Raw genomic sequence first — 27,516 nt, forward strand, 5'->3', positions numbered from 1 at the left:
CTGCTCAAAAGCTTTCTCTTCTTATAGTGTTAAGAGGTAGGAATTTGTGGACTCAAAAGGGTAGTCAGGACTTAGCGTACGATCATAAAGAATCAGAAACTGACTTTTGAGTGTTAAATATGAAGCTCTAACTCATTCCAATTGTTCAATGTTAAATAGTTGAGAGTTGTGGTGATACATTATAAATGGCATAAAAATGTCCAGATTAATCACCCTTGAAAGGAAATAGTTGGAACAGCTAAGAAACGCAACCAAAGTACAATTTTTTTTTTAAAAATGATTTGAAACAGAAAACAATTCTTTTCTAAACAAATCAACAAGGTGTTTTGCTTTGCTTCCTCAAGGGAAGGAAGTTGCCAAATTCACAGTTTTATTTGCTATTTGATATTAAGAAATTGCAGCTATGTTTTGAGAGAAGTTAACCGACAGATACCTTACAGAACCACTTTCTTGTGAATCTTGAGGAGGACTTCTCAGTCAGCTTGGACCATTATTGCATGCAGCTCTTGCTGTGACTGCAATGTCACTGTAAGCATAAACTGGTAAACTTGAAGTGAACAACACATGCAACACAGATGCAAGTTGTAGGAAAATATCACACAGACTCTCAGACAAAAGAGGAGACATGTTGAGATGCTGATATGACAATGCATGGCCATGATGAGTGAAAAGAAAAAGGGTTATAACAAAGATTGAAGAGAAGAAAAGTAGTTATTACAGTTACCTGAGTGACTATGGAACACATAAAGTTTTTTTCTAGTGCATGATGCCAAATGGCATGTGAGGAAAAATGAAGAAGTATTTGAAGTTGAGTTTGATACTATTTTGCTGGTTAGAATGAGTTGAAGTGAGGTCATTGCATTGCAGTAATATATAAAAGAATGATTCAAAAGTCCTAAGAGTAACGACAAGTTGATACTGTTGTTGAGTCGGTCTCGATAACTACGAGAGTTTCACTTTCTCTCAAACACATCTCAACATTGCATTTGCTGATGCAAATATTCCCTTTGAAATCCGTGATGATACTCACAATTTTACCTCACTCTTGTCATAGATAATAACTATAACTTTGCTGTATCTTAATCTTCTTTTATGCAGCACAAACACAACATCATAACATGCTTATTCTTTTCCAGATTCGAATAATAATCTCAATCTGCTTCTTAATTATTAATCTGATCATAATTTACAACGGAATTTCCAAAGCTCACAGTAGATTAATTGTCGTTATAAAAAAACCAGAAGTTGCAAATATAAAAAAACCAGTGCTGCATCAAACATTTAAAAAGAAATTTATTTTGTTTTTTAGAAACATAATTCATGTTCAATCATTGATTCTCATAGAAAAAAAGTGTGACTTCAAAAGTTGCACGTCATTTAATGCATATTGTATGAAGAATTAACCAATAATTAAGTGCTATTGGTTAAATTAACTTGCTGTTTTTATAACTTCAAAGTTTTTGGTATATGCTTGTAATTGGGAATTATCTTGAAGGATAAGATTTTGGCTGCGACCAATTCAATTGAAAAGTGATTCTTAAATTCTGGAATATACCATGTTTAAATTTTATGATATTTTTGAAACAATTTACTTAGTTAATTGGTTTGTATTATGTTTGATGTCGTATGTTATGTTATATTTAACTAAAGAATTCAAATGCAGGTTGACTGAAGTTATTAAGAGATTTGAAGAGTATTTATGCAAAAAAATTCCCAGAACTAATCAGAACCATTTGCAAAATTCAAGACAATCTTCGTTTACCCTAACATGTTGTGTTAAAATAATTAGCTTATCTTTGTTACAAAAGAAGAAAATAATAAGGAATATTCGAGAATTTTTTCATTGTTTCACAATCATCTTTTCCCATTACTTAGTAGATTGTTTAAAAATGATTTTATTATTAACTAATTTGTCGTTAATGTACGTGAGTTTAATAGATTACTAATCACTTTTTTATACTTTTAATAAGAATATGAAATTTAAGCTAATTAATATAAAAGTCAATATTCTTAATATCATTTTAGTTATAAATGGATTATACGTAACTTCTTGTTTTATATTATCAATATATAACATATTTTTTTATATATTTGTTCCATAAGTATGATCAATCATTAAAAAAAAAATCACTAGATAGCAACTAAAATTAAATTAAAAAAATAACTATATTGATTATATTAGATACTAGAGACTATATCTAAAGTAATTTTTAAAATTATAAAATAACTTTTAGGTTGGTATCTAAATTAACTATTAAGGTTCTAGATACTAACTACTTTATATTCTTTATAATATAAAGTAGGTAGTATCTAAAACGTTGATACATATTAATTTAGAAACTATTTTGTAAATTTTTATTAACAACAAAAATTATTTTAAATATAAATAATTTTTTTAAGTTTATAAAATGTATCTAATTTAGTCAAATAGTAACTAATTATTTTGACTTATAAAAATACTTTTTATTTAATAATTTTCTTTATTAGTACTTTTACGTTATAAAATTAAATTTGACTCTTGTGATTTTTCCTAAGTCTCGATAATATAGAAGAAATACATGTTTGTTTAAAAACGAAAAGAAAACATATACATATATATGTTATTTAGTCAAATAGTAACTAATTATTTTGACTTATAAAAATACTTTTTATTTAATAATTTTCTTTATTAATACTTTTACGTTATAAAATTAAATTTGACTCTTGTGATTTTTCCTAAGTCTCGAGAATATAGAAGAAATACATGTTTGTTTAAAAACGAAAAGAAAACATATACATATATGTTATTTTATTCCCACTTTCAAAATTTTCTTCTTCTTTATTTTGTTTGAAGCAAAGTATGAAATAATGGAAATTCAAGTAGATAGTAATTTGGCTTGAATCTTATCACATATCATATGATATATAGTTCTTTGTCAATAATTAAACTTTTTTAAAAACTTCGAGACCTAGTGAACATTAAAAATGATTGGTTAAAACCAAGAAGTTGTTTGACATGTAATGAAAGTAAGAAAATAAATAAATAAATGTAAAGGTCAACATTTATTTTGTATATTTTATTTTATTTAATAATATTTTAAAAATTCGTTTATTATAAAAAAAAATATTTATTTTAATAGTTTTCTTATTACAAATAGATATAAAGTTTGAATTAGGAAAAAAAAATCACATAAAAAATTATGTTTAATCCTTTTAAATAGAGTAAGTTTAAGTCAATACAAATATAATTTTAAAGCACTTTAAATATATAAAAAAAAATATAAATAGAATAAAACGTTATAATTTAGTCTAAATACAATAAGTGATATAATATGATAAAAAAAAATATTAATGGTTAAATAAATATTTAGACATGATCACTACACTAACTTAGTGTGTATTATTTGTGATGTGTTTGTTGATCGAATCAAAGGAAAATGATTTTATGAAAGTCAAAAAATAATGATAATGATTGTATTGTTTATATATTAGTGGTGTAATGTCCCATAGCCGGCCTCTTTAATTGGATATTTAATTACATACAATTGGTTGCTTTTTAGTGAAAATGACATTTCCATAATAAATATTAATTTCTTGCTTCATTTGTTTGTGGACATAATTTGGAGAAAAGTTTCTTAAACACCGTTAACACCACCACAACATACACTTAACAAACACTTATAATAACATAATAATATTTTAAATTAAAAAATAAAAAAAAATAAAAAAAAATATTAATTTATTAAAATATGAAACAGTGTCAATATATCAACTCCTTATTAAAGAAAAGTTTATTTATTATAAAAAATCATCATGATAAATCAATTGTGTTCCTAGCAGTGCTATCTTTCAGACTTGACTTGGGAATAGTGTCCCAAGCCCCTCAGTTACAGGAAATCCGTTTTCTTTAGACTTTGACTAGGAGGTTTGTCTGGTACACCCAATATAGTCAATAACAGTTTATATACTTCTTCCTCCTCCAACCTACATAGGCACCTTTTAAGTACAAAACTGTGACGGAACACCGACTTTCAAAACGAATAATACCTCGGTAATTGACCCAAGTGATGCAATCCGTTCTTCTTATACCTCCACTGGAGATTTGTTTCGCTACGTCTAATATAGTCTCACATTGCTTAAAAGTCGAAGTGTTTTTTAAAAACAAAATCGTGATCAAAATTATTTGTAAATATAATTTAATTGGGTAAAAACTAAGAGTTAATTTGAATATTTTTAGTATAAATTTAAATTAATAAAAATATTTAATGTATTTTTTTAGTCAACACAAAAAACTCTTTAACATTAATTTAACTCAATCAATTCGAAACCTAAAATCAATTTCGACAAATAACTACTGAATCAAAATAGAATAAGATAAAGTAAAAATCATTTATTGGGGTATGCTTTTAATGATACAAATAAATTGCCACATGGAAAGTTCTTCCTGTTGATCGTATGGAAAAAGTAAGAACATTAAGGGAAGAAAATAAATAATTTAGTTTTCTAATAAATGAATAGAGCATCTAAATTAATAATAACAATTTAATGTACGTATAAAACTTTATATTTTTCCTTCATTTTAAAACCTTCATATTATAGCAGAGATACAAGTTTTTTTTTTATTCTTTTTCTTAAAAAAAATGTGTTTTCTTCTATTACAATTTTATTCTTAAAAGAAATCAATGTTAAAGAAGGAACTTGTTTATAAACTACTTTTTTTTATCTTATATAAGAAATTTTAAGTTACGGGAATATAATTATATAGATAATCTGAATTTTTGTATAGCTGCCCCAATATATATATATATATATATATATATATATATATATATATATATATATATATATATATTATCCTACAGAATTGTTTTAATTAAGCATTTCTCCTTTGTGTGTTTTTACATTTGTTTGATTTGTTTGATGATCTTTAAAGTATACATGCACGTACTTTCAGGTTATAATCTTCACTTTTTTTTATATATTTTTTATGGATTTTTTTTTCTAATTTCTCTCCCATTTTTTAAAAAATATTTAAACACAGTGAGTCAAGTCAATTTAATCTGATTATTAAAGTTAACTTTAGGGATTAGGATTTTAGGATACTCAATTCAAAGTTGAATTAAATTAAAAATAAATATATTATTTAATTTCATTAAAAATACTTTAATTTGGATTAGACTGAATTTATGTATTTTTTTATTAAATCCAAAAAAAAATCAATCCGATTGATGACACATTAAATTGGGTCAATATTCAACAAACTTAAATACCATTTTTATTTAAGAAAAATAATAATTAAATAAATTGAGAAATTGGATTTTGATATTTAAAACATAAAATCATTACCTAAATTATTAGCCATTAACTTAAGCTAAAGAACAGAGTGTAGAGAGTGTTTCTTCCTGCACCCCTTAATTTTTTTCCAAACTCAAAAACACTTCAAACACCTTCAAATTAAACTTGAACAAATCCAATTCAGTCTTTCTATACTTGTTTGAATTCAAATTTGACCTAATCCTTACATGTGATAAATTCATGTTTATAAAATTTTAGGGTTTATAAAATTTTACAAATACACACACAAGATGGAATATGTGCCACATATGTAGTTTTTTTCCTCTATCAGTGGCAATTGAATTGTTTTGTTTTTCCAAACATTTTGCAAGAAAAAAATGTATTGATTGGAATGCAATTGTTCAATCGATTTGCAAAAACAAGTTGTAAATAAATAAATAAATAAAAAGTAAATTTGATCTCATTTTCTTTCTGAAATGACATGACATGAATGTGATAGTATTGCGAAGTTCACAGACAAATTCTAACTTTTTTATGAAAATGACATTTAGACAATAAATATAATGTTAGTAACTTGATTAATTCTGAATAATAAGTCACAAAATGATGCTACTTGAAATCATATTACTTTGTGGTTTGACATTTGGCAAGCAAAACTGTTTTGTCATCAAAGAAACTCTTTCCATGCAACTTCTTTTTTTAAATTCATATTTTCAATTTTATTCATTTTCATCTATCATGTCATTTGTTCTTTAACTAATTCATTTAAAGGATCATTAGAGTCATCACCAATAATGAAAATAAGAGTAAGTCAATCAACATAAATATTTATAAACAAATAACAATTCACATATAACACTATAAAAAATTATCAAATAAAAATCAATTTTAAAGACCAAAATAATTAGTAATATATTGACTAAATTGGAAACCATTTTATAAACCTAAAAAAATTATTGATATTTAAAGTAGTTTCTAAATTAATATTTAACCATTAGCTACTAAAGTTTTATCTACTAATTACTTATATTCTAAATTAGTTTCTATTACTAATTTAGAATCTAAAATATTAGCAATTAAAACCTTGGTAACTAATTTAGATACTAATTTAAAAATTATTTTATTATTTTATAAAATTTTATTAATAACAATAATTTTTTAATCTATAAAATCATATATAATTTAGTTAGTAAATCTATTTTCTTTAAATTAGTTACTATTTAATAATTTTTTTATATTCTAACTTTCTATCCACATACTTGTTTAATAAATTTATGGATGTTGAACCATCAACAATTTTTCTTTATACACAATTAATGAATATGTTATTCACTTTTTTTATGCATTTGATAGTACAACTCTTTTTACTTTAATATTTCGTTTTACTTTAAAGCTTAGTAGTTCTTTATGAGCATTTTTGTTTTCAATGGAAAAAATTTATGTGCTTTACACTTAATCAAGAACTGGCCTTAGAATTTTTTTAATCAAAAGAAGATCAGGGCTAAAGAAGAACCCTAGGCTTTCCCAATTAGATTGTTATCTTTTATGATGTTGTGCAAGGAGGAAAAGTGAAGAAATATCATTAAACAAAAATGATAACTACAGAAAGGCAAGAGGCAAAATCAAATCCAAGTAGAACAAACTATTCAAAGTTGTTGTCAGTTGAAAAAAATTTCTGAATAAAAAGCCCAAATGAAAAAATATTCAGAGGGAGAAATCAAAGTAAGCCAAAGATTTTGAAGCAGAGATGTGTGGGAATAAATATTTTGGTCAAAGACTAAGCATCTTTAGAAGAAAGCTTTCCAGAAAATGAGTGTCTTCAATAAAATGAGATCTGTCCAATAGTAACACTAATTATACCAGAAAACATTGAAAATAATATGATTAGTTTGCACACTGGAAACATCACAGGGTTACAAGGAAAATACTACTATTTATAAGGGTAAATGCAGTGACAAGAAATTCTACACTTTCTATGGACAAACGTAACACTAACTGAGGCATTGTGACAAAGGGCAAGTTGCACCAAATGTTTCTTCCCTGGCTTGAAATCTGATAAAGACAATAATGATCTGGAAAATTTTGAGAGGGATGAACAATGTTTACAATATGGTGTCCACTCTAGCAGGCAATCTCTTGAAGTAGTTGAATGGGGCTGAAGGATGTTTATGGCGGAATCTGGGGTGCCTTAGAACATAGAAGCCAATGAGAAGGAACACAACTTGGAAAGGAGTAACATAGAGAACTAGTGCAGCAATGAAACAGAATGTCACAAAAAGAGTGGTGGCCCTTGTGTCTCTCCAGCTTAGTAGATTGTGGAACCTTTCTCCTTGAGTGGCCAAGTCCCCTACAACAGTTTGAACCTTCCCAGCAATGCTTCTTAAGCGATCATACCTCATTCTAACCATATCTGATGATCGAGAAGTAGGGAATGTATCAAACTCTTCATCTAGTTCATCAGGGTGAGCAGCATCAGCATGAGATAGTCTTGTGTCCATATGAGGAGGATGTCTTGGCCTCCATCTGAAGTTCCAAATTCCAATCAGAGAAAGGTAGAGGAAAGTTGTTGGAAGGATTAGTTCTGGATAAAGAACAAGTATTATGAAAAGGATATGAATGAGTATGGATGTGAGGGGGTTCTTCCAATTGCATATCTGATCAAACCACCTTCCAAAGGCTATCAACCCACCAAGAACTATGGTTATTCTGAAGAAATTAGCTTTGCTCCTTCTCATACTCCACATGTGTGAATCCACATCTAGCATGTATTCCACCACCTCTTTCCTCAGTGGTGGCTCAGCCCGGCTCAACCTCATTGATACAATCTGGATAGCTTGATGCCTAAGACTGTCTTGTTGAATCACAGATAGTGGATGGATGTAATGCATCTTTGGCAACAATGGCTGTGAGTACATAGACAACATGTTTATCAAAGATAAGCTAGTGAACCTTACAGCCAATTGCACCTCTCCCATTTTCTTCACACCTGAATTATGCAGTACTAAAAGAGGATAAGAATGTGTGTACACCCTATCAGCTTCAAGAGTGGAGAGCCTAATTCTCACCTTCCCTATTCTTGAATCCTTTGATCCACCTGATTTCTCTCCTCCATGTAAATGACCATTATCATAAACCCCTACTGTGATCACAGTACATGGATCAAAAACCTCCCAAATGTATTGCTCGTTCCACCTTGGAGCAAGGCTATCCACGATTGTCCTTGTACGGATCCACTTCTGCCCATATTTAGCTACACAATAGGCATCTGTGGTTCCTCTGCCATCTCTTGTCTTCATGGGCATCAGCCCTTGTGCACTTATAATCCCCACTTCAAGAACTCCAATGCTGGCCTTCCATAGCTGTTTTGCAGTTGGCCTAAGATCACTACTGTAGTGAGTTGATTCATCCAGCACATGGTAGCCACCTTCCAAGCAAACCCTCAAGTGTATCCTACTTGAGAACTTGGGCTCTTTCTTCTTTTCCCCTTCAACAACCACATGTTTTTCAAGATTAAACCACCTTGTGTTCACAGGCTTATGGTCCAACCTCCTTTGCACATTGTGTAAAGGAAGGACACACCTTCCCAGGATTTCATCTTTGTTTGGTCCAACCCTGTCTTCTGCAGTCAGAACCAAGGGCTCCTCAAATGGCTCAGCAGCAACAAACATCAAGTCCTCATTCCACATGGGATTTATGGTTTTACTTTGAGATGCTCTAGTTCTTAAAAACTGATTTCCCAGATTGGCCTTCACAAAAACTTCAGGATACCGAGTTTTGTCACTTGGTATCAAGTCCTGAGCCTCAATAACATTGACCCTGACATACCAAAGCTTAGGTGAAAGGTAAACCTTTGATCTTATGTTTGCAGCAGCCTCAGGACCAATAGTTGCTGCATCAGAATGCCATGCATCAGGAAATGCCTCATCTGCTTGAGTTCCCATCCAAACTGCCAACATTAACTCTCCCTTGGCTTTCTCACCTCTCCTGTCTTCCAGCCTGTACCACTGTGGAGCCAAAGGGCTATCTGGTGGCACACGTTTTGGTATTTCATTCAGATCAAACATCACTCTCCCTACAAACTCATCCACAACAACATCTTTGTCTTTCAGTACCACCTCCAGAACAGAAGCTTGAATACTTTCCTTGGAGAAGGCAAAAACATGATTCCACTGAGGATTGGACTTTTTCTCAAAGTGCTTGGTAAGGCCCTTGTAGTTTCCAAGCTTCACTTCAACGTAGGGATCCACACCACCAGTAACATCCTTCCCTGGTAAATCCTTGGCTTTCACCACTCGAACATAAAGGTACTGCATTTGTTCAACCAGGTCATAGGTGCAGGAGAGCTTGTCCCTCATGACTGCACCTGCCCCTATGTTAGGTGAGGTCTCCTTGAGAGCAAACTCTGGTGGCCCTTCTGGCTTATGCATTTTACTCTCTGAGACACCACACTCACCAATTAACCTGCACCAATGTAAGAAAAATACTTCAATTGAAGAAAGCTAAGCTAAATGTTCACAAAGTGAACCTTAGAAAAAAAAAATCAACAATAACCTGATGCGTCTAAAGAACCATTTAATTCCAAACCCTGTGTTTCTACTGCATACAGATTCTCAATTTGCTCCAAAAAAACATTTCATCCAAATAAACATGGCATGAGCAAAAGGCAAAAGTTGAGTTGCACTTTTTGCTTTTTTTATGGATTACTTATTTTTCATGGAGCAGGTTTTCTGCATCAGTGGTGTTTCTTCAACTACCACAACCACTCAAACCAAATATTTGGTGTTCTTTGAAGTTCATGCACACGCAACATACAAAGAAGATATAAAGCAATAATCTCAAGCGTCACTGCACCTTTCTTCCTAGTTTCTTCTCACAAATTGCACCAAAAACAAAAATGAACTATGTAGTGAATCTGTGAAATTTAAATGAAACAAGAAAAGAAAAACGTGTGACCAGTGCAAACTGATTCTCTATACAATGCTCAAACATAAGTACTACCTTCTGCAACTTTCTGTCTCTTCCTTTTGTCTAGAAGAGATTTTACATATTTTTCTTTATGAGAAGGAGATAAAATGGAATGAAATAATTAGCATGATGAAAAAAAAAGCATAATATATTATATAAATAGAAAAAATTAAAGAATCATGATCTTTAAATTCTCATAATAAAATGGTGAGAATAAAAAAAATTAAAATAACAAGATTAGAATGGATAGATCTTTAAGTTACTAATGTAACTTTTCAAAACATACAAAATTAGGATCATCTTCTAAACAATTCTATTTAGACCAAAGAAATTTTTAAAATGATCAGAGTATTTAAAAGGGATAAACTTTCACTAAAGAAATAAACCTATTTATCATTTATTTTTTAGAAAAACTAAGAAAAAAAAAGACTCTCCTCATCACTTTGCCTCCATTGGGGGAATTTTTTTTTATTTTTCTTGAATTTTTTAATCTGTGTTAAGGGATTTATTTATTAAGAGAAATAAAAAATAATTCTATATAATTTTTTGTATATGTATAATATTATGTAGGTAGATCATTTAATTGAACATTAGATTAGTTACAGTTTATTATGTAATGCTAAAACTATTTTAATAAAAAATAGTTTATATAAAAAAGAACTTATTAAAAAAATAAAAATAACTTATATTGAAATGGTTAAATTTGATTCAAATAAACTATAAAAAAAACTTGTAATTTTTTTTTCATAAACCCATTTAAATTCCAAAAAAAACTCTTAAAAACATTTACGTCATTTATTGACCATTTCCAAAAGTGAATTTGATTAAGTAGTAATTTCTTTCTTTCTAACATTTCTGCGTTTGGTGAACAAACCAAACTACAAACCAAAATCATAAGAAGAAATGTTCATTGTACTATAATATTTAAATATAATTTTAATCTTTTTATTTTACTTAATTTAGTCTTTTTAATTTTAAGATGAAGATTTTTTCTCTGAAAAAGAAGTTGTTTGAAAAGACAATGATAAGAGACGTTAATCATTATTCCACTACACGTTTGCAAAGTCTTCGGCAATTGCATTCAGTTTTTTTCAGAATCCATCATTATGTTGGGACCTTCATAACAAGCTTTTTTTCATTTTAGAAAATAAGATCAAATTACTCTTTTTCCCCTTGTAACTTTTTTAAATTAATCATTACAAAAATTTCATAAACTTATTACACACAGTTCTATTAAAAAAATTAAATATATTTCATTCTTAAACTTTCACACAAAATTAGTTTTCTAATTCAAATTTTTTATTAAATTAGTTTTCTAATTCAAATTTTAAATTTTGTAATACTTGTAATAAGAAAACTATTATAATAAAAAAACTATTAAAATGTATCATGTTTGTTTTTCTATTTTTTAAACATGCAAAACAATTTTTCAATATAAATTAAAATATTAAAATATTTCATCATAAATGTTATAATATTATAATATAGTTTATGCTAGTAAAAAATTATTTTAATATTTTTTTTACTACAAATGTCCAAAAGATCTAAAATTTAAACTAAAAACAAAAATCAATTTTACATTATTAAAAAAAAACATTTAATCATAAAAAAACACCTATGTTAATTGTTATAAAACTTGAGCACCAATAAAGTGAAAATATAAGGATTTCAATTTGTATACATTACCGAAGTATATATGAATTAGTTTGGACATACTTCAATAACATTAAATAATTCAAGGTCAATATCAAAGTTTATAAATATGATCATTTTACAACACATTATTTAAGCAAATACTAAAACTTCGTCCAATGACATTAATCAGGGTGATTATTTAAACACAAGTTTATTCATCTATACTTAACTGCCTTGCCCAGTTCAATGTTCTATAATATTACAGAGTAAAATATCCGGAAACATTGAACTGGGTGGTCGGTGAAAAAGAGTACCCTCATTACCTCAAAACTTTTTCACTTGAACAAGTTCACCTTGCTTGGCTCCAGATTCAAGCATTGCCTCTAACACAGCAACATCTCTTGCACCCTCCACAAAAGAAAGGCGGGGTTCAGGCACAAACTGACTCCCCTTCTGCTAGAAGGAAATAAATTAGAATAGAAAACAGCACCCTGTTCAAGATTGTTCTTTGTATTTTTATCATAATGTGCATTAAGTTGTCAGGATCTTTAGTTCCAGGAATGTTTGGACAAGCAATTGATAAAAAAAAGGTAACATGAACAATCATGGAGAGAATTTGTTTAGGAATTCAAACATTAGAGGGAGGAACCATTTTGTACTCAATTTACCTTGAGGGTGTTTTCAGATACATCATTGATGAAAGCTTTTAATTCCTCAGTTACTCCACCGAATGGAAAGAAGGAGCTTTGGTTTTGTCCATCGGCACCATACAAAGAAACCTACATAGCATCACAAGACATAAAAAACTGATGCCATTTTATTTATGAAAACCAGTAACAGGAACTAAAGTATATATATACCAGGTAACCATGTTCTCCTTGGAAACCGCGCTCCACTTGCAGGGTTCCATTCAAGCCAACAACTCGCCACAAGGTCTACAATATATTAAAAATCATGAGTGAGCATATCTACAGCCTAGCAGCTGTGACACATGTGTGTTTTTGTAAGAAGAATGATCTTTGACCACATGCCTTGGGTGTTCTGGAGGAGACAACCATTACAAACACTCCTGAACATCCATTCTCCAAATGACTAAGGCAAAAAACATTCCAAAATTAATCTTGGATTTCCAGTCATGTATTATTGTAAAAGCTAACTCCGTGAAATAGAGACTTACAAGACAGATGATATATTATCTGGGGGAGGTAAGGTCAAATCTACATGAGATGTCATTGCTGAAACTGAAACCACCTCACACCCAACAAGCTGCCAAAAAAGAAAAGTTTAATAACAATATAGAGAACTCAGGCCTATAAGCCCCTTCTCTAGGATTCCTAACAGAGAAGTTGAAAGGAAACTTCACCAACTTTTAGAATAACAAGCAAGTTTACTATACGCAGATCAAAATACAGTCTTTCTTAAAAAAGTTAAATCATACCACCAATATCTTTTTCATTGCCCAAGTGTATTTTAGTAGCAGAGCATTAAACACTAATAACAAAGTTTTGGTAAGATACCAAAGAGTATCAATTTGATAAGACTAATAATAAGAGTTTATTGCCACCATAAATTGCATCGGAAACACCAGAAAGACATGAGATAATAAATAAAACAATCAAAATGCGCATAAGTTAAAGATTACCATTCTTAACCCTGCAATATAATGCACCCCCATATCAACAATGAAACCTCCCTGCCAGAAAAAAAAAAAGGAGCAACTTCACATAAGGAACCAAAAATCGACAATTAGTACAATAAAACAGGCACAAACTGTTATGCTAATAACATGAGATGTTATTGAAGATTTTGGATTTGCAATATTTTAGCTATCAAGTATAGCCACAGAAGGAAATACAGAAAAGGATAATTCTTATTAAAAATGGATTAGATTGTTTCAGTAATTCATAGATTAAGCCATATAAAGAATCCAAACTTGGTTATCCAGTCATGTATTGTAAAGGCAACTCCATGGATTAGAGTTTAGGAGAGGAATAAAATTATACCTCATTTTTATTGACTACCAACATAAAGTTCATGATATTAAGATTTCATACATTATTCAATAATTGTATAAGATAGTAGAGTTCTTTTAGTTTATAGGTCGGAATGCTAGTTCATTGAAGTCATCCAAAACATAGGTTGTATGACAAATGCTCTTTTAAATTTAAATATTCAAGAGTGCACAACTTAATTACAAAGCACATACAGTGAATTTGCGCCTCCAATTGCTTGAAAAGTAGGGGTTTGAACTGTTCATTGATCCTTCAATAATAACTTGAACACTCATCATTTTCCCAATGCCACCAATTAGTTTCTTGCACTGCCAAAAAACTTATGTGACTGCACAGTTGGATTAATAGTTCAAGATCTCAAACAAATAAATACCTCTAATAAGCCAGACTCAAATCGGTAATTTTCAGCCACAGACCATATTAATTGACTAGGAGCATCAGCAGAAATAGATCGGTAGCTAGACAATGCAGTTTCCAATTCACTTGTACCTGCATTATTATATCAATGTATAAATGCTATTGCCCTGTTTGATTTTGAAGAGAAATATAGGGTTTCGGAAAGAGAAAAAGAGGGAATGAAAATGGAGAAATAAGTTGAGAAAAGATAAATAGTTAAGTAATAAAATTAAATGTTCTGTTGTTTGATAGAGTAGAAATAGATGAGAAATAGAGAGAAAGCTTTTTTGAAATTGTGTAATTTGATATATTTGACAGGATATTAATGATTTGAATAGTGTAATACTCATTATAATTTATACCCCTCACCACATACAATACAACACGAATCAAACATTAGGAGTAAAATAGTATTAGTAGTTTTTACTCTCTGTTTTTCATTTTTTGCCCATCCTCTACATTTCTTTCTCATTCTCAACACCAAACTACTAAATTTAGTTCCCCTTCTCTCCATCTTCATCCCAGGCAAACACGGCCTAAGAGTTTAAAAAGGAAAGCATCTTAGAATGTTAATTCTACAATACATGACGACAATACGGCCAACAAATTGTATAAGACCAACATGATGAGGTAACTGACCATTAGAAAGAGATAGAATATACCATTATACAATGAACACCTCATAAAAGTTATCAATGTGATAGAAGAAAGGGTATTTTTCCAAGTCACTAGCAAAGGTATCAGTGGGTCCTAATGGATTTTCAATATACGAGTGAGATGGGAATCATGGCATGGTCTAACTTGTGTACAGCTCGGTATTTCACTCGTGATTGTTACAAATAGATGTTGATTATCTCATCAAGTAAGCAGCCGTATTACTCTCCTGCTTTCTAGTTCTTTTCTACTTTTTCTTTCTTACCTTACTCTTTACTACGAACCTAACCCAACTGCAGGAAGACTTGAACATACTGGATGAAACAATTCTTCTCATTCTTAGTCAATACTTCCTCGTCAGTAAATGATTCAAATATGTTGACTTACGATTTTAATAACAAAAAGAAAATCAAAAGGTAAATGGAACAATTGACATTAGAAATTGTGGATGTCCTCAGGATTTCCTAAATACAGAAGAGTTTCAGTTTGATTTCAATATTACTGCCCTGAAGATTTTAACTTTCAACATGTTTTACCTCCAAAATCTTCTTTATTACTTTAATACGGTCTCAGAATACAAGGAGGAGGAGCATCCGAAACAATATGTGATGATGTGAAGATGAATAAATTGAGGGCTATTTTTCCTAGAACATGTGGGACAATGCATTTATGACTTCGTCCACTATTTTTTTTCTCATAGGGAATAAATAAAATTGATTTGCATACACTATAAAGAAAAGAAATAATAATAATAATAACAATATTCTCATAGGGAATAAACAAAATTGATTTGCATTCACTATAAAGAAAAGAAATAATAATAACAATAAAAGAAGATAATGAAAATACCACCTCAAATGTTCATGTACATGGAGATAGAGAAGTGGGCAAAATTAGAATTGAACTTTCAAGAACTACACTGAATTAATATTTTAAAAAACTAAACTGCTTTAGGTAAAAACTAAACTATGTTGGTAGTTTAGTTTAAAAAACTGAATTGCAAAAAGAGGATTTCAGTGTTGAACTGAACTGTTGGCAGTTTAAGATAAAAAATAACTGCACGGTTACCAATCTCATTAAAAATAGTAAGATGTCAACCAGATTGTCTTCTATGATTTTGGAAATCTCATTACCCTCTTCATTTTCACTCTCCTTGCTTATATCCACGAAAAGTACTTCTCTCTCTCACAAAGTTTCTTTCATTTTTACACTTAATTCAATGCCCATAGAATTTAAGTAAGAGTTTAAAGAAAATATCGAGATCATATATAAGAAACAGTTCAGTTAGATTACAAATACAGTTTAGTTTATCCAAATTGTTTTTCAGTTCAGTTAAGCTGATAGAAACTATTTTTCCAGTTCAATTCAATTATTATACAATTTAGTGTAGATAGAAGTATACAATTACCATAACAAAACAGCACTTACATGATGCTGCAGGTTTCTCTTTATATCCACCAAATTAGGCATCCAACGGGTACAATATATCCAAACAAACATAAAATTTAGTCAATGGCACAAAAGATATATGTAAAAACAAATTTGTATCAAAGTAAATTTACTAGCATGACGTGAAGTAGCCAGGCAAGATCCTCACCGACGCAATTGATCTGACCCAAATAAGAAAGATAATATCTGGCAAACAAACTTGTACACACACATACATTTAAAAAAAATCATTACCTTGAAGAACATGTTTGCCAGCCTTTAGCACCCTCAGTGAAATGTCAACCTGCAACAATTGATTGTCTGTTAAGAAAATGCAAAGAAATTGTAAATTCTGTAGAATTCAAGTACAAAAGTCCTTCCAATTCCAATTAAAGTTGACAGATAAACAATCTGGTTCTTATTAGATTTTATTTTATTTTATTTTATTTTAATACACAACTTCACATCAGCACTATTCGGCTCATTGTGTGGATAATACAATAGATACCTCAAAAACTGATCTAGAATAAGCTTTCAACCACCATATTGAAAAGTAAAGAATGCCCAACTTTTACAAGCTCTAATTGTGTTATCTCTGGACAAAGTTAAACATCAGTTTTTTCCTACATTGGGTTAATTGAGATTGGAAGGTGTACCGGTCGGCACCGGACGACCGAATGGTTTATATCGAATAAATCTAATTAAATTCACCACGTTGTTACACGTGAAGTAAAAGAGCAGTTACAATAACCATTGACTAAGTCGAAACACGTTCTCTAGATCACTCCCCTGATTTTCAGGAAACCATCAAGCACGACCCGGGGACCACTAAGCATGTCCCTAGCGAGTAATGAACGTTCACTGGGCCCACAGGGTACAGGCCCAAGTCAACCTACTTAAAGGGGAGGAGAGAGGAAAAAAGGGGTACGTTTTCATAATATCAGAGAATTCTCACTTGAGCACCATCGCTGACTTGAGCGTCGGAGTGCAATCGCAGGTAACCCGCCGGCCGACCGAGGCACACGAAGAAGAAAGGATACGTGAAGAATAGGAGAACCGAGGGTGAAGTAAAGAGTGTATCTGGATTAAGATTACTTGGCCTCCAACGTCCATTCAGGCACTTTCTTGGATAACCAAATCCACTTTTTGAAAGTAGGTAGTACATACAATAAATGCAGCAGGTAGACAACAATATGATTGTTACTATTTATAATTTGATTTGATTAGAAGTTAAATGAGAAATCATTACCTGAATTGCTATGCATAAGTGATTGAGAGTGAGAAAAGATAAATACGATAATAGAGAAGAGAAATAAGAAACCTGATTTTGTACAGCCAAAACGACAGCAACTGCATCTATGGATCCATCTTGGATGATATCTTCAAGACCGCAATCTCCCCACTTACACTCTACTCCCGGAAAATGCTTACGGGCTACCTCTACGGCCGCCGTAGCAGATTCCTGAACAGAAAAATGAATTGAAAGTAAGAGAAGAGATGATTGGAAGAAGAGCGAAAATAAAGTTATGCAATAGTAACGGACGAACGGTGTTACCTGACTGCGGCTCCAAATGGCTTTGAGATGGAAGAGATGAGAGATCTCCGACAGTCTGGGAATGTACTGACTCTTCACAAAGATACCAGCTCCCAGAATAGCGATCTGAGGAACCTTCGTCGCCATAACTACAATACAATACAATAAAAATACCATACAAATTTCACATGTATATAGAATGCATTGTAAGGTTTCTACCCATTCTGTTTCTAATCAAATCTCACCTTGCTTCTTTTTCTTCTTCTTTTTCTTCTTAGCTTCAGGATTTAAAGCGCATGTTTTCTACTTGTTTGGTTTTTGTAATGAGGTGGTGACTATGTTTCAGTAGCACAAAAAAAACACCCCAAAATATTTAATTTAAAATATATATATTCGTAATTGAAACTACAAAAGTTTAATATATACAAATCTTGAATTAATATGTAACTTTCAAATTTTATTATACAGAAGTTTATCTGGACAACATAAATGACCTTGTCAAAATCTGTAAACAAACATAAATGAGTTCCGAATCTCAATTCTCAACATCATTTATACCACATCATTCCAGATATGAAAATCCAAAATTCATAACTCACTTCTATATATCTAGAAGCTTAAATGAAATATGAAAATAACCTCTCGAATTTTGGTATAAAAATTACTTCCAAATATTAATATCCGTAAGAAAATGTGTAAAAAGGACAGAATGGGATTTTTAAAATTTTCGTTTTAGTCAAAATTGATTGGGTGGAAGCAATTGCCTAGTTGTTTGATGTTAAGTTTATTTATATATTTTATACTATAGGTTCTTTTTCCAATTTTTTGTATTAATTATATTTTTTAAACATGGTTAATTAAACCATTTTTCTTAGTTCAACTTTAGGAGTTGGTGAGAGCTATTTTAAGTGATTAAAAATGTTTCATTGATGTCAGAAATATTTTGAAAAAAATAAATTTAATTTACACATTTAATTTTATCAATTAAATTAACTAGTTTTTCTGATAAATTAGTTAATTAATCTTATAAAAGAACATAAGAGTAAAATTTGATATTAAGTTTTATGCATTTTCAGACTATTAATATAATTCTTAAGGTAATATTATAAAAGTTAATAAAATTATCTAATTCATCATTATCATTGTAATGCTTTTTGAGTAACAACCATAACATAATTACTTAAAATAAAGACTTGGCAAATTATAACTTTTTAAGAATAAATAGTTAATAAGTTGATAGTATACGTCTAAATAGAAATTGGCATGTAGTAAATCTATTGACTTCCTAAAATGACATCTTAAAAAGTGATTGAAGTTTTTTATGTGTTATAATATAAAACATTTTTTTACTTACACAAACAAATGGGTTTTGCTCCTTTAATGCATTATAAATGTTAACAAATTTGGCTTTTGAAACTTCAGGGCATCAAGGTTTGTTTTGTTTAGCTTACTATAAAATAACTAAATATTGAAAAGAAATAATGTTAGAATATATAATTATTTTTCTATACTAAAATAAAATTTTGTACCAAAAATGAGTTATTTGATTGGAATTTTTATACATCTTTTAATAAGTAAGCAGATGTTGCTACTTTTATTTATTCAAAACATTAACACATCGAACCAAAGAAAATCAATTTCAGTGACCTTACATTCATTCTAAATGAAGATCAAAGCATGATCCGATAGTTACTGTTGCGGTTCCCGTCAAATAGAGATTTGTCCCACAACTCTATCATCACAATAAACCTTGTTCTTAGTGGGATTTGAGTTGAGTCATTATTCAAATTCTTGCACTATCTCACTATTTCATAACTCACTGCAATATCTTATCAATCTTATTGACATTGACATTTGTTACAATTGAAAAGAATAGATACAATAATTGTTATTTCTTGTACCACTATAAATTTAATTTGGAAAAATTATCTTCCCTTTCATATCTTTTCATTATCAAATCAATTTTCTAAACCTATTGAAAGACTCTGAAAACAAAAAATGGAGTCTGTAGGTCGATTATCTTATTTTCAGCATCCAAACATTGTATGTATATTGTTTCTCTGGGTTCCTCGCTCACCCCACTCTGCGTGGCATACTCCAATGCCATTTCATAGTCCACCTACATACAGAAATTATAGACAAAATTTTATCAATAAATCAAAATTCAAGAACCCATAGTCCGTTCTTTATCTTCTGTTCATTGTATGAACTATGAACTCAGTTCATACAGTCTATTTAGGAGACAGTCCTAGGATATTGCCTAAAAGCTTCATTTGTGTAAGCTAAAGGTATAGTTGTTTCTCTGAAAGACGAACTCAAAGTAAAGCTAATAAGCAGTTACGTACATAATACAGAATGAAAAGAAAAGTTCCGTGATCGAGAGAAACGATTTCTGTTGGTGCAGAAAAAAGACTAAGGTTTTATAACGCTAATTTCGAAAGCTACCCCTTATTTTATCTACAACTAAAACTAAATCTATATTTTAACTTTAAGGTGGACATACTCATATGACAAGAGTTGTACCACTAGATCAATTTGCTGCAACTCTGACACTTACATCTATTCAGATTGAGGTATCCCTTTTGTTCATATATAGTTAGAAAACTAAGAAATATTCACACTCACACGCGGCCAGATTGCATACCTGTTCAACATGTTTAGCAAGCTTTTCACACAATGTTTCTTTAGTAATCAAGTTTTCTGAGACTTTTCTCAGTAGTTCGACATCATCATCCCCATAACGAATCTTCTTTGCCGCAGGTAACTGTGTCATTTGTTTCAAAACATTGTATACTGCACCAGAAGCATCGGGGATATACCTGCCAAATGGTAGGAATTATATTTTATTTCAAACTTAAAAAATGCATCATCGTTCAGCTGATTGCGGGAATTAGAGTTGGACAAATAAAACTTTGGCATACCTGCTGAGATTTCGTTTCCTCTCCTGCTGCTCACGGGCCTGTATCTTTTTCACAATCTTGGATTTTAATTGGACACAACACTGCTGAATAGCATACTAGAGATACGAGAAAAATAAAAGCTGTTAGCTTATTTTACATAGCAAAAATTGAACAATTGCAAAATAAAAACTTCAAACCTTGACAGCAGAAGCAATCTCAGTTATGTCATCTCCAATGTATTCTTTCCCAGTTCCTTTGAATGGAATTTTTGTGCTCACAATGCTTACAAAGACACCAATCTTATCTTGTATCTGATTGATTTTGTAACTACTCCAGCTGAAAAAGTATTTAACAGGATTTCATAGGCTATGATTGCCTTGTGACGCCAGAGAATTTAGAAAGCAATTATTGACCCTTATTCTATCACCTCATCATAAAATACTATTTTGAATAATGATTTTGGCAAGAAAGAAATTATAGCAGGACTGACCTTAAAAAATTATTCACTCCTAATTCCTAACATCATCTATACCCTCGCCTCTTGATAACAAGATTAACCTCTTGATAACAAGATTATATTTTCTTTCCTCTCACTACATTCTTTTTTTTTCTCTTCGTACAAATAACATCATTATACCTTTATTTTCTCTTTCTTTTCTTTCTTTTAATCCTCATGTTGTTCCCTCATCCAAACAAAACAATAATTAGAAAGGCAAAATAAACCATATGTTTTTAAGTGTATACTTACTTTATTCTTTTATGTGCGGTCCTGGTAACAACATCGGCACCTTGCTCAAAAAGTAGAGGAATTCTATTGGCAAATCGAAATATATTCAGACCCTGGAAACAAGTATTATATATTGTCACTGAAACCATTGCCATTTTCTAAGAACATGAAACATTTCTTCATAACTAGCTCCTAACATTGTCGAGTTGATCAAATGGTCGATCAAGAATGACCCAACATCACCTAATTTAAGACCATGGTGGTGGCAATCAGACTATAACACAATAAAGTACAGCAAGAAGAGGTGGGAGTGTGAGGGAAGGCAATAGTGTCACAATCCATCAGAAAGCATAAACAAAAGTTAAATTGGTTTTTTTTTTCTTTATAGAAAAACAATTTATTACAACATAAAGACAAATAAAACAACACAGGATGATCAAGGAGCATTCTAAAACACAAAAACTAGGAAAAAGAACATGAAACAGTATCTCTGAGTCCAATTGTTTTCATATCTAACAAAAGGTTTATTTTTTATTTGTATATTTTCCATGTTTATTACTGCATTTATAGCATTTTACTCAATCTCCAACTATTGTTTTAAGATAAGACAGTAAATTTACCACATGTATTTCAAACTACTATCAAACATAACTATTGTTGGAAACTTAACTTGCTTGACATTTTTTCCGCCTACACTGACTCCAGCTTCCACAATGAATGGATGACCTTCAAAAACTTGAGCACTGTGCGTCAATTGCAGAAGAAATTAGTAATAAATCACAATGAATAACCAGAAAATTCAACCACAACCAAAACGAAAAGATCCCTCATGAGCCTCTAACATAATGTCTCGATTTACCCTTTAGAACTTCCAACAAATAGAGTAAAAGGTAAGCTAAAGACTCAAGATGATCCATATCAAGGATAGAAAATTAGGAGATCACGAAGTTCCAAGAAGTAATAATTTGAGATAAGAGAAACATGTAGTAAAACTTTGATACTGAACAACAACCTGCCTGAATAAGTTGCAACCATGTCCGGGTGCAGCTCTTTTATAATTCCTAATCGAAGATTGTATTCACCAGCAGGGCTAAGACACTGAAAATAGGTAATATGGACACATAAAATGACAAAAATAAGGAATATAATATAATAAATAGTAATGGAAAAATGAATGATGAAATATAAATAAAAGGGGGTCATAATACAGCCTACATACTTACATGACCACTAGGATCATCAAACTTGGCTTGACGAAGCAACTGATGAATGCGTACTAATTGCTGTGAAGTTAGAGACTTCACAGGCGTTTTTGCACTGAAGTCTGGACCCATTTCTCCTGAAAAAGTGAGTAAAGAGTGAAATAGAAAACATGTTGAGCTTCTATAACATATGCACATTGAACCATGTCAAGATAAACTTCCTTAAATCACAGACAAAATAAATTGTCACTAATTTACTATGATGTCAACAACAACCCAGAGAATCTCTTTCTGCACTTCAGTAACAAAAATATACACATAGAATAGAGCCGCAGCAGGCAACTTAACCCCTCACTAATTTAGGAAGGAAAAGGGAATACAAGTAAGGAAAACGACCCTTTAGCATTCCCTTATTTCAATATCAACAAAGAGCCAGACATATCTTCTTTCTACACTTATTGCAGAATAACATTGCTTTTACATCAGGGATAAATGACTATTGTTGTTAAAGTGGAGAACCTTAGCTTACTATAATCTTTCCCTTTGCCTAACTAAATACCAGTTTCACTAATTCTGTTAGATTGATGAATCCAAGTAGTTAACTGGAGTACATAACTACCATAAAAGATGCTCCTTCAAAAGACCTGTGTTAATATCTGCTCAATAAGGATAAAAAAAATACAACAAATTATTAACAAATTTACTGTTTTTCCTCACCTATTAATCTTTCAGCATAAGATTTATTGATATTTACAAATTCATGCTGAAGAAACTGTAAAAGATTCTGCTTTGATGTTTCAGCAATAAGCCGTTTAATTAGCAGTAAATCAACAGAAGATGGATGATGCTTTGTCTCCATAGGAATGGGTGGCATTACATCTGTTCTGCGAGCAAATCTTACAGAGACATTCTTGCTGCCAAAGAGAACAGCTTGTATAAGAAGATTGTGCATAGTTGATTTGGGGAAAGAATCTGAAAAGATATATACATACTCAGGGGCATCTGACACAAATTTAAATAGAAATTGTGCATAAGGGGTGATGACAGCCATTTGTCTCATGTAATGCAATATTTTTGACTGCAAATACAAACAAAGGGGCTCACATTAATGAAACATGACCACAATTATTCTTTCAGTAAAATCACTAAGCATGATAACAGTTTATTGATGGAACTGCTCAATTATATCTAGAGTTTGAAGTGAAATTATTCAAATTTCATCAAACAGGCATTACATACACGGTAAGTTGTCCAGTTCCCCTCTATGACAACTTGAATTTCAGCTCCCCGCCAGTGTTCCTTATTCTCCCGTTTTTCATGTAAATGAACATGGGGTATATTCCTGAAAATTGAAGCATTTGTTTATTTGGAAGGAGTTTAAGTTTTAATTCATAAAAGTACTTAATAAAGTCATACCTATGAATGTCAATATCCAGCCTGCAAAATGAAATATAATTTTGGTTCCTCATTGAAGAAGAGATCTCAATAGGAAGCCCTGTACTCATTTTAGACCATATTAATGCCTGTATCCATTAAAAGCACAGATTAATATGGCCAACCGAAACAAGTATATGATACAACTTCTACTGAAAAGTTGCCAGTTGTAACAAAAACAGATGGAAAGAACATATAAACTAGTGCATGTTGTCAATCAATACCATCTTTGCCCCAAGACCAAACTTTCCCCGTGTCTGTTTCAAGCCATATTTTGTCCCAGATAGAACTGCATGAATGGACAAGCATAAGCAAGTGAGGTTTCTAGTTCCTACAAACAAAATTACTACTGCAATTTTGAAATATCTTGATTCACAGAAAACTAATGCAGCAAGAAATTGACTGACCTCGGCCAAACATATTTGGGATGTCATCATGTGGCATTCCCTTTCCATTATCCTGCAATTAGTAACAATAATGAGACTGAATACAGTTCTCTAACAGGAATGAGATTGATAATGACAGAAAATGAGAAAATTTTCAAACTGGATTTCAAAATCTGACCAAACGGTCCAGCTGACCGGATCAAAATTAACAAATAAAGACAATGCATATCAACACGGTATCACAGTAAGGCCTGAGGCAGAAACCACACGCACCTTGCATGTAACTCTGTAAAATGAAGCCTCACCTCGACCTTTGCCAACCTTTGGGGCGTGAGTTTCTTTCACTTTCTTTCCAAGGGCAGCATTCTTTGCTTGCATTTCTTGAGCACGAGCCTCTTTTGCTAATCGTTTCTGCATGGGAAAGTATTATGTTAAACAGAACCCTATCTAGAGAGCATTTCTCCTATACTCTACTCAATTGCAACTACTTGTTTATATGAATGAAACAAGATGATAATTTCTAATTTGTTACTATGGCAAATTAACAATTTACACTACCCAAGACCCGATCATAGAGTTTAATCCAGGTTACTATATATCAGTACAACAAGACTATAACCAATGTAACAAGATAAAAAAATTAAACTCACCTCACGAGCCTTCTCAGTTTCATAATCGTCATACAATGCCGCATCAACACGTTCACGGTCAACAAGACCAATCATGGAATTAAATTTGCTTTTTCCTATCTCCTCACTGTAACAACCAAGCCACCATGAAAGAAATCAATTACAGATACACTTCAAGAAAAATCGCGTGTTCGCATCAGCTCATTTACTAGTTCATCATGCAACGCAATTGTCCTTGCACACTTACATAGTAATTTCGACCACCGGAAGCTCCGACATGGATTCCGCCGAGTCAAGTGAGTTCTCCACAAGCTCTCTAACAGTAGTATAAAGAGATTTTCCAGGCTGTAGTTAAATCCACATAATGTCAGAGAAAACACACATACAAAAAGAATATCACAAAATTGCTTTCGTATAACAAATCAAAAACATAATTGCACTACGCATACGTTGTCAAATCCTGCAATGTTCTTGTTTTCTGCGAAGAACTCGGCAGGAGATTCTAAAAATTAAACAAAAAAATAATAATCAGTTGAATGATTAAGGCTATAAAATTAAGCAGAAATTGCAACATGGAGAGAGCGAGTGAGAGAGAGAGAGAGAGAGAGAGAGAGAGACTCTGCTTCAGAAGAGATTCTTTCGGTTTTCGAGGGGTCTTTGACTTGGTTTTCTTAGCTTCAATTGGGCTTTCATCGCTAATTCCATCCATGGAAATTTCACCCTGGAATCTTGAATTGCCGCGGATTTCGATTTCCACGGAGCCGTTGAGTTCAGATTTAGAAGCAGAAGCTGAGAGTGAGTGAATTCGTGAACGCAGTGAACTTCGATTCAGCTGGCTCCACCCAGTGCTAGGGTTCTAAGCTGAAAAAAACAGAGAATAATTGAATTTGTAGTGCGTGCGATCTGGTGCTGTCGTCCGCATTGCCGATCACGCTGCCATGGCCAGTCGCCAAACACAGTGTCGTGATCAACGGTCAGTATATTTCAATCGCAGAGTCTTTATACTTGGACGGCCAGGATCCATGATAGTGTGTGCAATGTGCATCGTGAATGTAGTTTTGTAAAATTCATCGCTATTTCCCGCCAACCAAAGTCACGCTCTGTTCCCATACATTAAAATTCATTGACTGAAGTTTAATTTTTAAACTAATTATTAGAAAGGGTCATAAACTTACGAACACGACAATTTATTATTACATGGTAGTATAATAATATTTTTGTTCATTATCAATGCATTGTAATTAAATATAAATGTTATTAATATCTGGTTTTAAACGATAAAGAGATTTATTGAATTTGTAGAATAAATATTATGAATGGTACCATGGAGAGGAAGAAGTTTTAATTTAATACATTTCTCTAAAGAAATCATGGTTGTTGATATTTACTTAAAATGCAGAACAATTCTATTATAGTAATTTGGGTTAAATACATTTTTGTAAAGTTAAATTTTGTTTTTAGTTTAAATTTTATATTTTTTTCATATTTTGAATGAATTCTTATCAATGTTTTTTAATTTAAGAAATGAATTTTAAGTGTGAATTAAGATGTTAAAGTATTTAACGTTTTTTAATTTAAGAAATGAATTTTAAGTGTGAATTAAGATGTTAAAGTATTTAACGTTTACTCCACGTAAACAATCAATCCGTATAAATATTTTAATATCTTAATTTATGATAAAAATTTGTTTCACATATAAGAATAATAAAAATTTATTCAAATAATTTTTAAAGATTTAAAAAAGACGAAAATTAAGTACATAAAAAAAACATATTTAACCTTAACAATTTATTATTATGAATAATTATTATAAAAATTCCTTTAATGTGTTGAAGGAGAGTAATAAACCATATGTTGTTAACTTAAAAGAGAGTTAAACCAAGCATGCATTTTTCAACACTTCATAAAATAAACACTTCATAAAAGACAATTTGATGGTAATTATGGAGCTTATTATTAAAATGACAATGAAGTGTTGAAAACTAAAGTTTTTAAATTAAAAAAAAAAAGTAGGAACCAAATAGAAACAAAAGAATTAAATATCATCATGGTGTATACTTTTTGAACAAAAAAATAGTTATTTTTCTAATTAATAAAAGGCTAAATTTTTTTTATAAAAGTGAGCATAATTTTTTTTATTAAGGATATTGTTAATTAACTACACAAAATTAGATGTGTATGTGTAAATTATCTCATTCTTTAGTCTAATTGTAACAATACAATTTTTCTACCTTACTTTTAAACTTAAAATCACTATATAAAATTCAAATCTTAAGTTTATTGATATTCTATATTCTTTACAATATAGAGAGGAAACTATATTATTTTTATTGCTTGTTT

General features: G+C 30.9%; 3 protein-coding genes across 7 annotated transcripts; all 3 read right to left on the minus strand.

Moving 5' to 3' along the window:
- Positions 1 to 7,052: 7,052 nt before the first annotated feature.
- On the minus strand, positions 7,053 to 10,265 carry LOC137817786 (multiple C2 domain and transmembrane region protein 5). 2 transcript variants are annotated; one of them, XM_090301966.1, is made up of 2 exons: positions 10,126 to 10,265; positions 7,053 to 9,735 (listed from the first exon to the last, which is right to left on the minus strand). In XM_090301966.1, exon 2 carries the CDS (start codon positions 9,699 to 9,701, stop codon positions 7,377 to 7,379), a length of 2,325 nt encoding a protein of 774 aa, XP_090158092.1. In that variant the 5' UTR covers positions 9,702 to 9,735; positions 10,126 to 10,265; the 3' UTR covers positions 7,053 to 7,376. The 2 variants fall into 2 exon arrangements, with proteins under 2 accessions (XP_090158092.1, XP_090158091.1); XM_090301965.1 differs by lacking the exon at positions 10,126 to 10,265 and adding an exon at positions 9,826 to 10,119.
- A 1,708-nt stretch (positions 10,266 to 11,973) lies between these two features.
- On the minus strand, positions 11,974 to 18,268 carry LOC137835766 (NAD(P)-binding Rossmann-fold superfamily protein). 2 transcript variants are annotated; one of them, XM_068644421.2, is made up of 13 exons: positions 18,144 to 18,268; positions 17,920 to 18,047; positions 17,686 to 17,826; positions 16,620 to 16,668; positions 16,365 to 16,382; positions 14,260 to 14,375; positions 14,081 to 14,194; positions 13,517 to 13,567; positions 13,052 to 13,140; positions 12,906 to 12,966; positions 12,735 to 12,809; positions 12,543 to 12,653; positions 11,974 to 12,327 (listed from the first exon to the last, which is right to left on the minus strand). In XM_068644421.2, the coding sequence occupies exons 2-13, from the start codon at positions 18,043 to 18,045 to the stop codon at positions 12,199 to 12,201; spliced, it is 1,080 nt and encodes a 359-aa protein (XP_068500522.2). In that variant the 5' UTR covers positions 18,046 to 18,047; positions 18,144 to 18,268; the 3' UTR covers positions 11,974 to 12,198. The 2 variants fall into 2 exon arrangements, with proteins under 2 accessions (XP_068500522.2, XP_090158093.1); XM_090301967.1 differs by lacking the exon at positions 18,144 to 18,268 and having other exon boundaries at positions 17,920 to 18,137.
- A 1,435-nt stretch (positions 18,269 to 19,703) lies between these two features.
- Positions 19,704 to 26,291, minus strand: TOP6B (topoisomerase 6 subunit B). 3 transcript variants are annotated; one of them, XR_016520746.1, is made up of 19 exons: positions 25,795 to 26,203; positions 25,626 to 25,678; positions 25,424 to 25,521; positions 25,198 to 25,303; positions 24,821 to 24,958; positions 24,569 to 24,620; positions 24,386 to 24,450; positions 24,144 to 24,250; positions 23,967 to 24,069; positions 23,720 to 23,805; positions 23,445 to 23,641; positions 22,749 to 22,864; positions 22,542 to 22,623; positions 22,196 to 22,268; positions 21,547 to 21,638; positions 20,996 to 21,134; positions 20,820 to 20,914; positions 20,543 to 20,717; positions 19,704 to 20,017 (listed from the first exon to the last, which is right to left on the minus strand). XR_016520746.1 is itself a non-coding variant. In XM_068644422.2 (19 exons), the coding sequence occupies exons 1-19, from the start codon at positions 25,883 to 25,885 to the stop codon at positions 19,871 to 19,873; spliced, it is 2,019 nt and encodes a 672-aa protein (XP_068500523.2). In that variant the 5' UTR covers positions 25,886 to 26,291; the 3' UTR covers positions 19,704 to 19,870. The 3 variants fall into 3 exon arrangements, 2 of the variants coding, with proteins under 2 accessions (XP_068500523.2, XP_090158094.1); XM_068644422.2 differs by having other exon boundaries at positions 22,538 to 22,623; positions 25,795 to 26,291; XM_090301968.1 differs by lacking the exons at positions 25,198 to 25,303; positions 25,424 to 25,521; positions 25,626 to 25,678; positions 25,795 to 26,203 and having other exon boundaries at positions 22,538 to 22,623; positions 24,853 to 24,958.
- Between the last annotated feature and the right edge of the window lie 1,225 nt (positions 26,292 to 27,516).

This window comes from Phaseolus vulgaris, chromosome 5 (assembly GCF_051622355.1).
Source record: "Phaseolus vulgaris cultivar YP4 chromosome 5, ASM5162235v1, whole genome shotgun sequence".
NCBI classification, from domain to species: domain Eukaryota; kingdom Viridiplantae; phylum Streptophyta; class Magnoliopsida; order Fabales; family Fabaceae; genus Phaseolus; species Phaseolus vulgaris.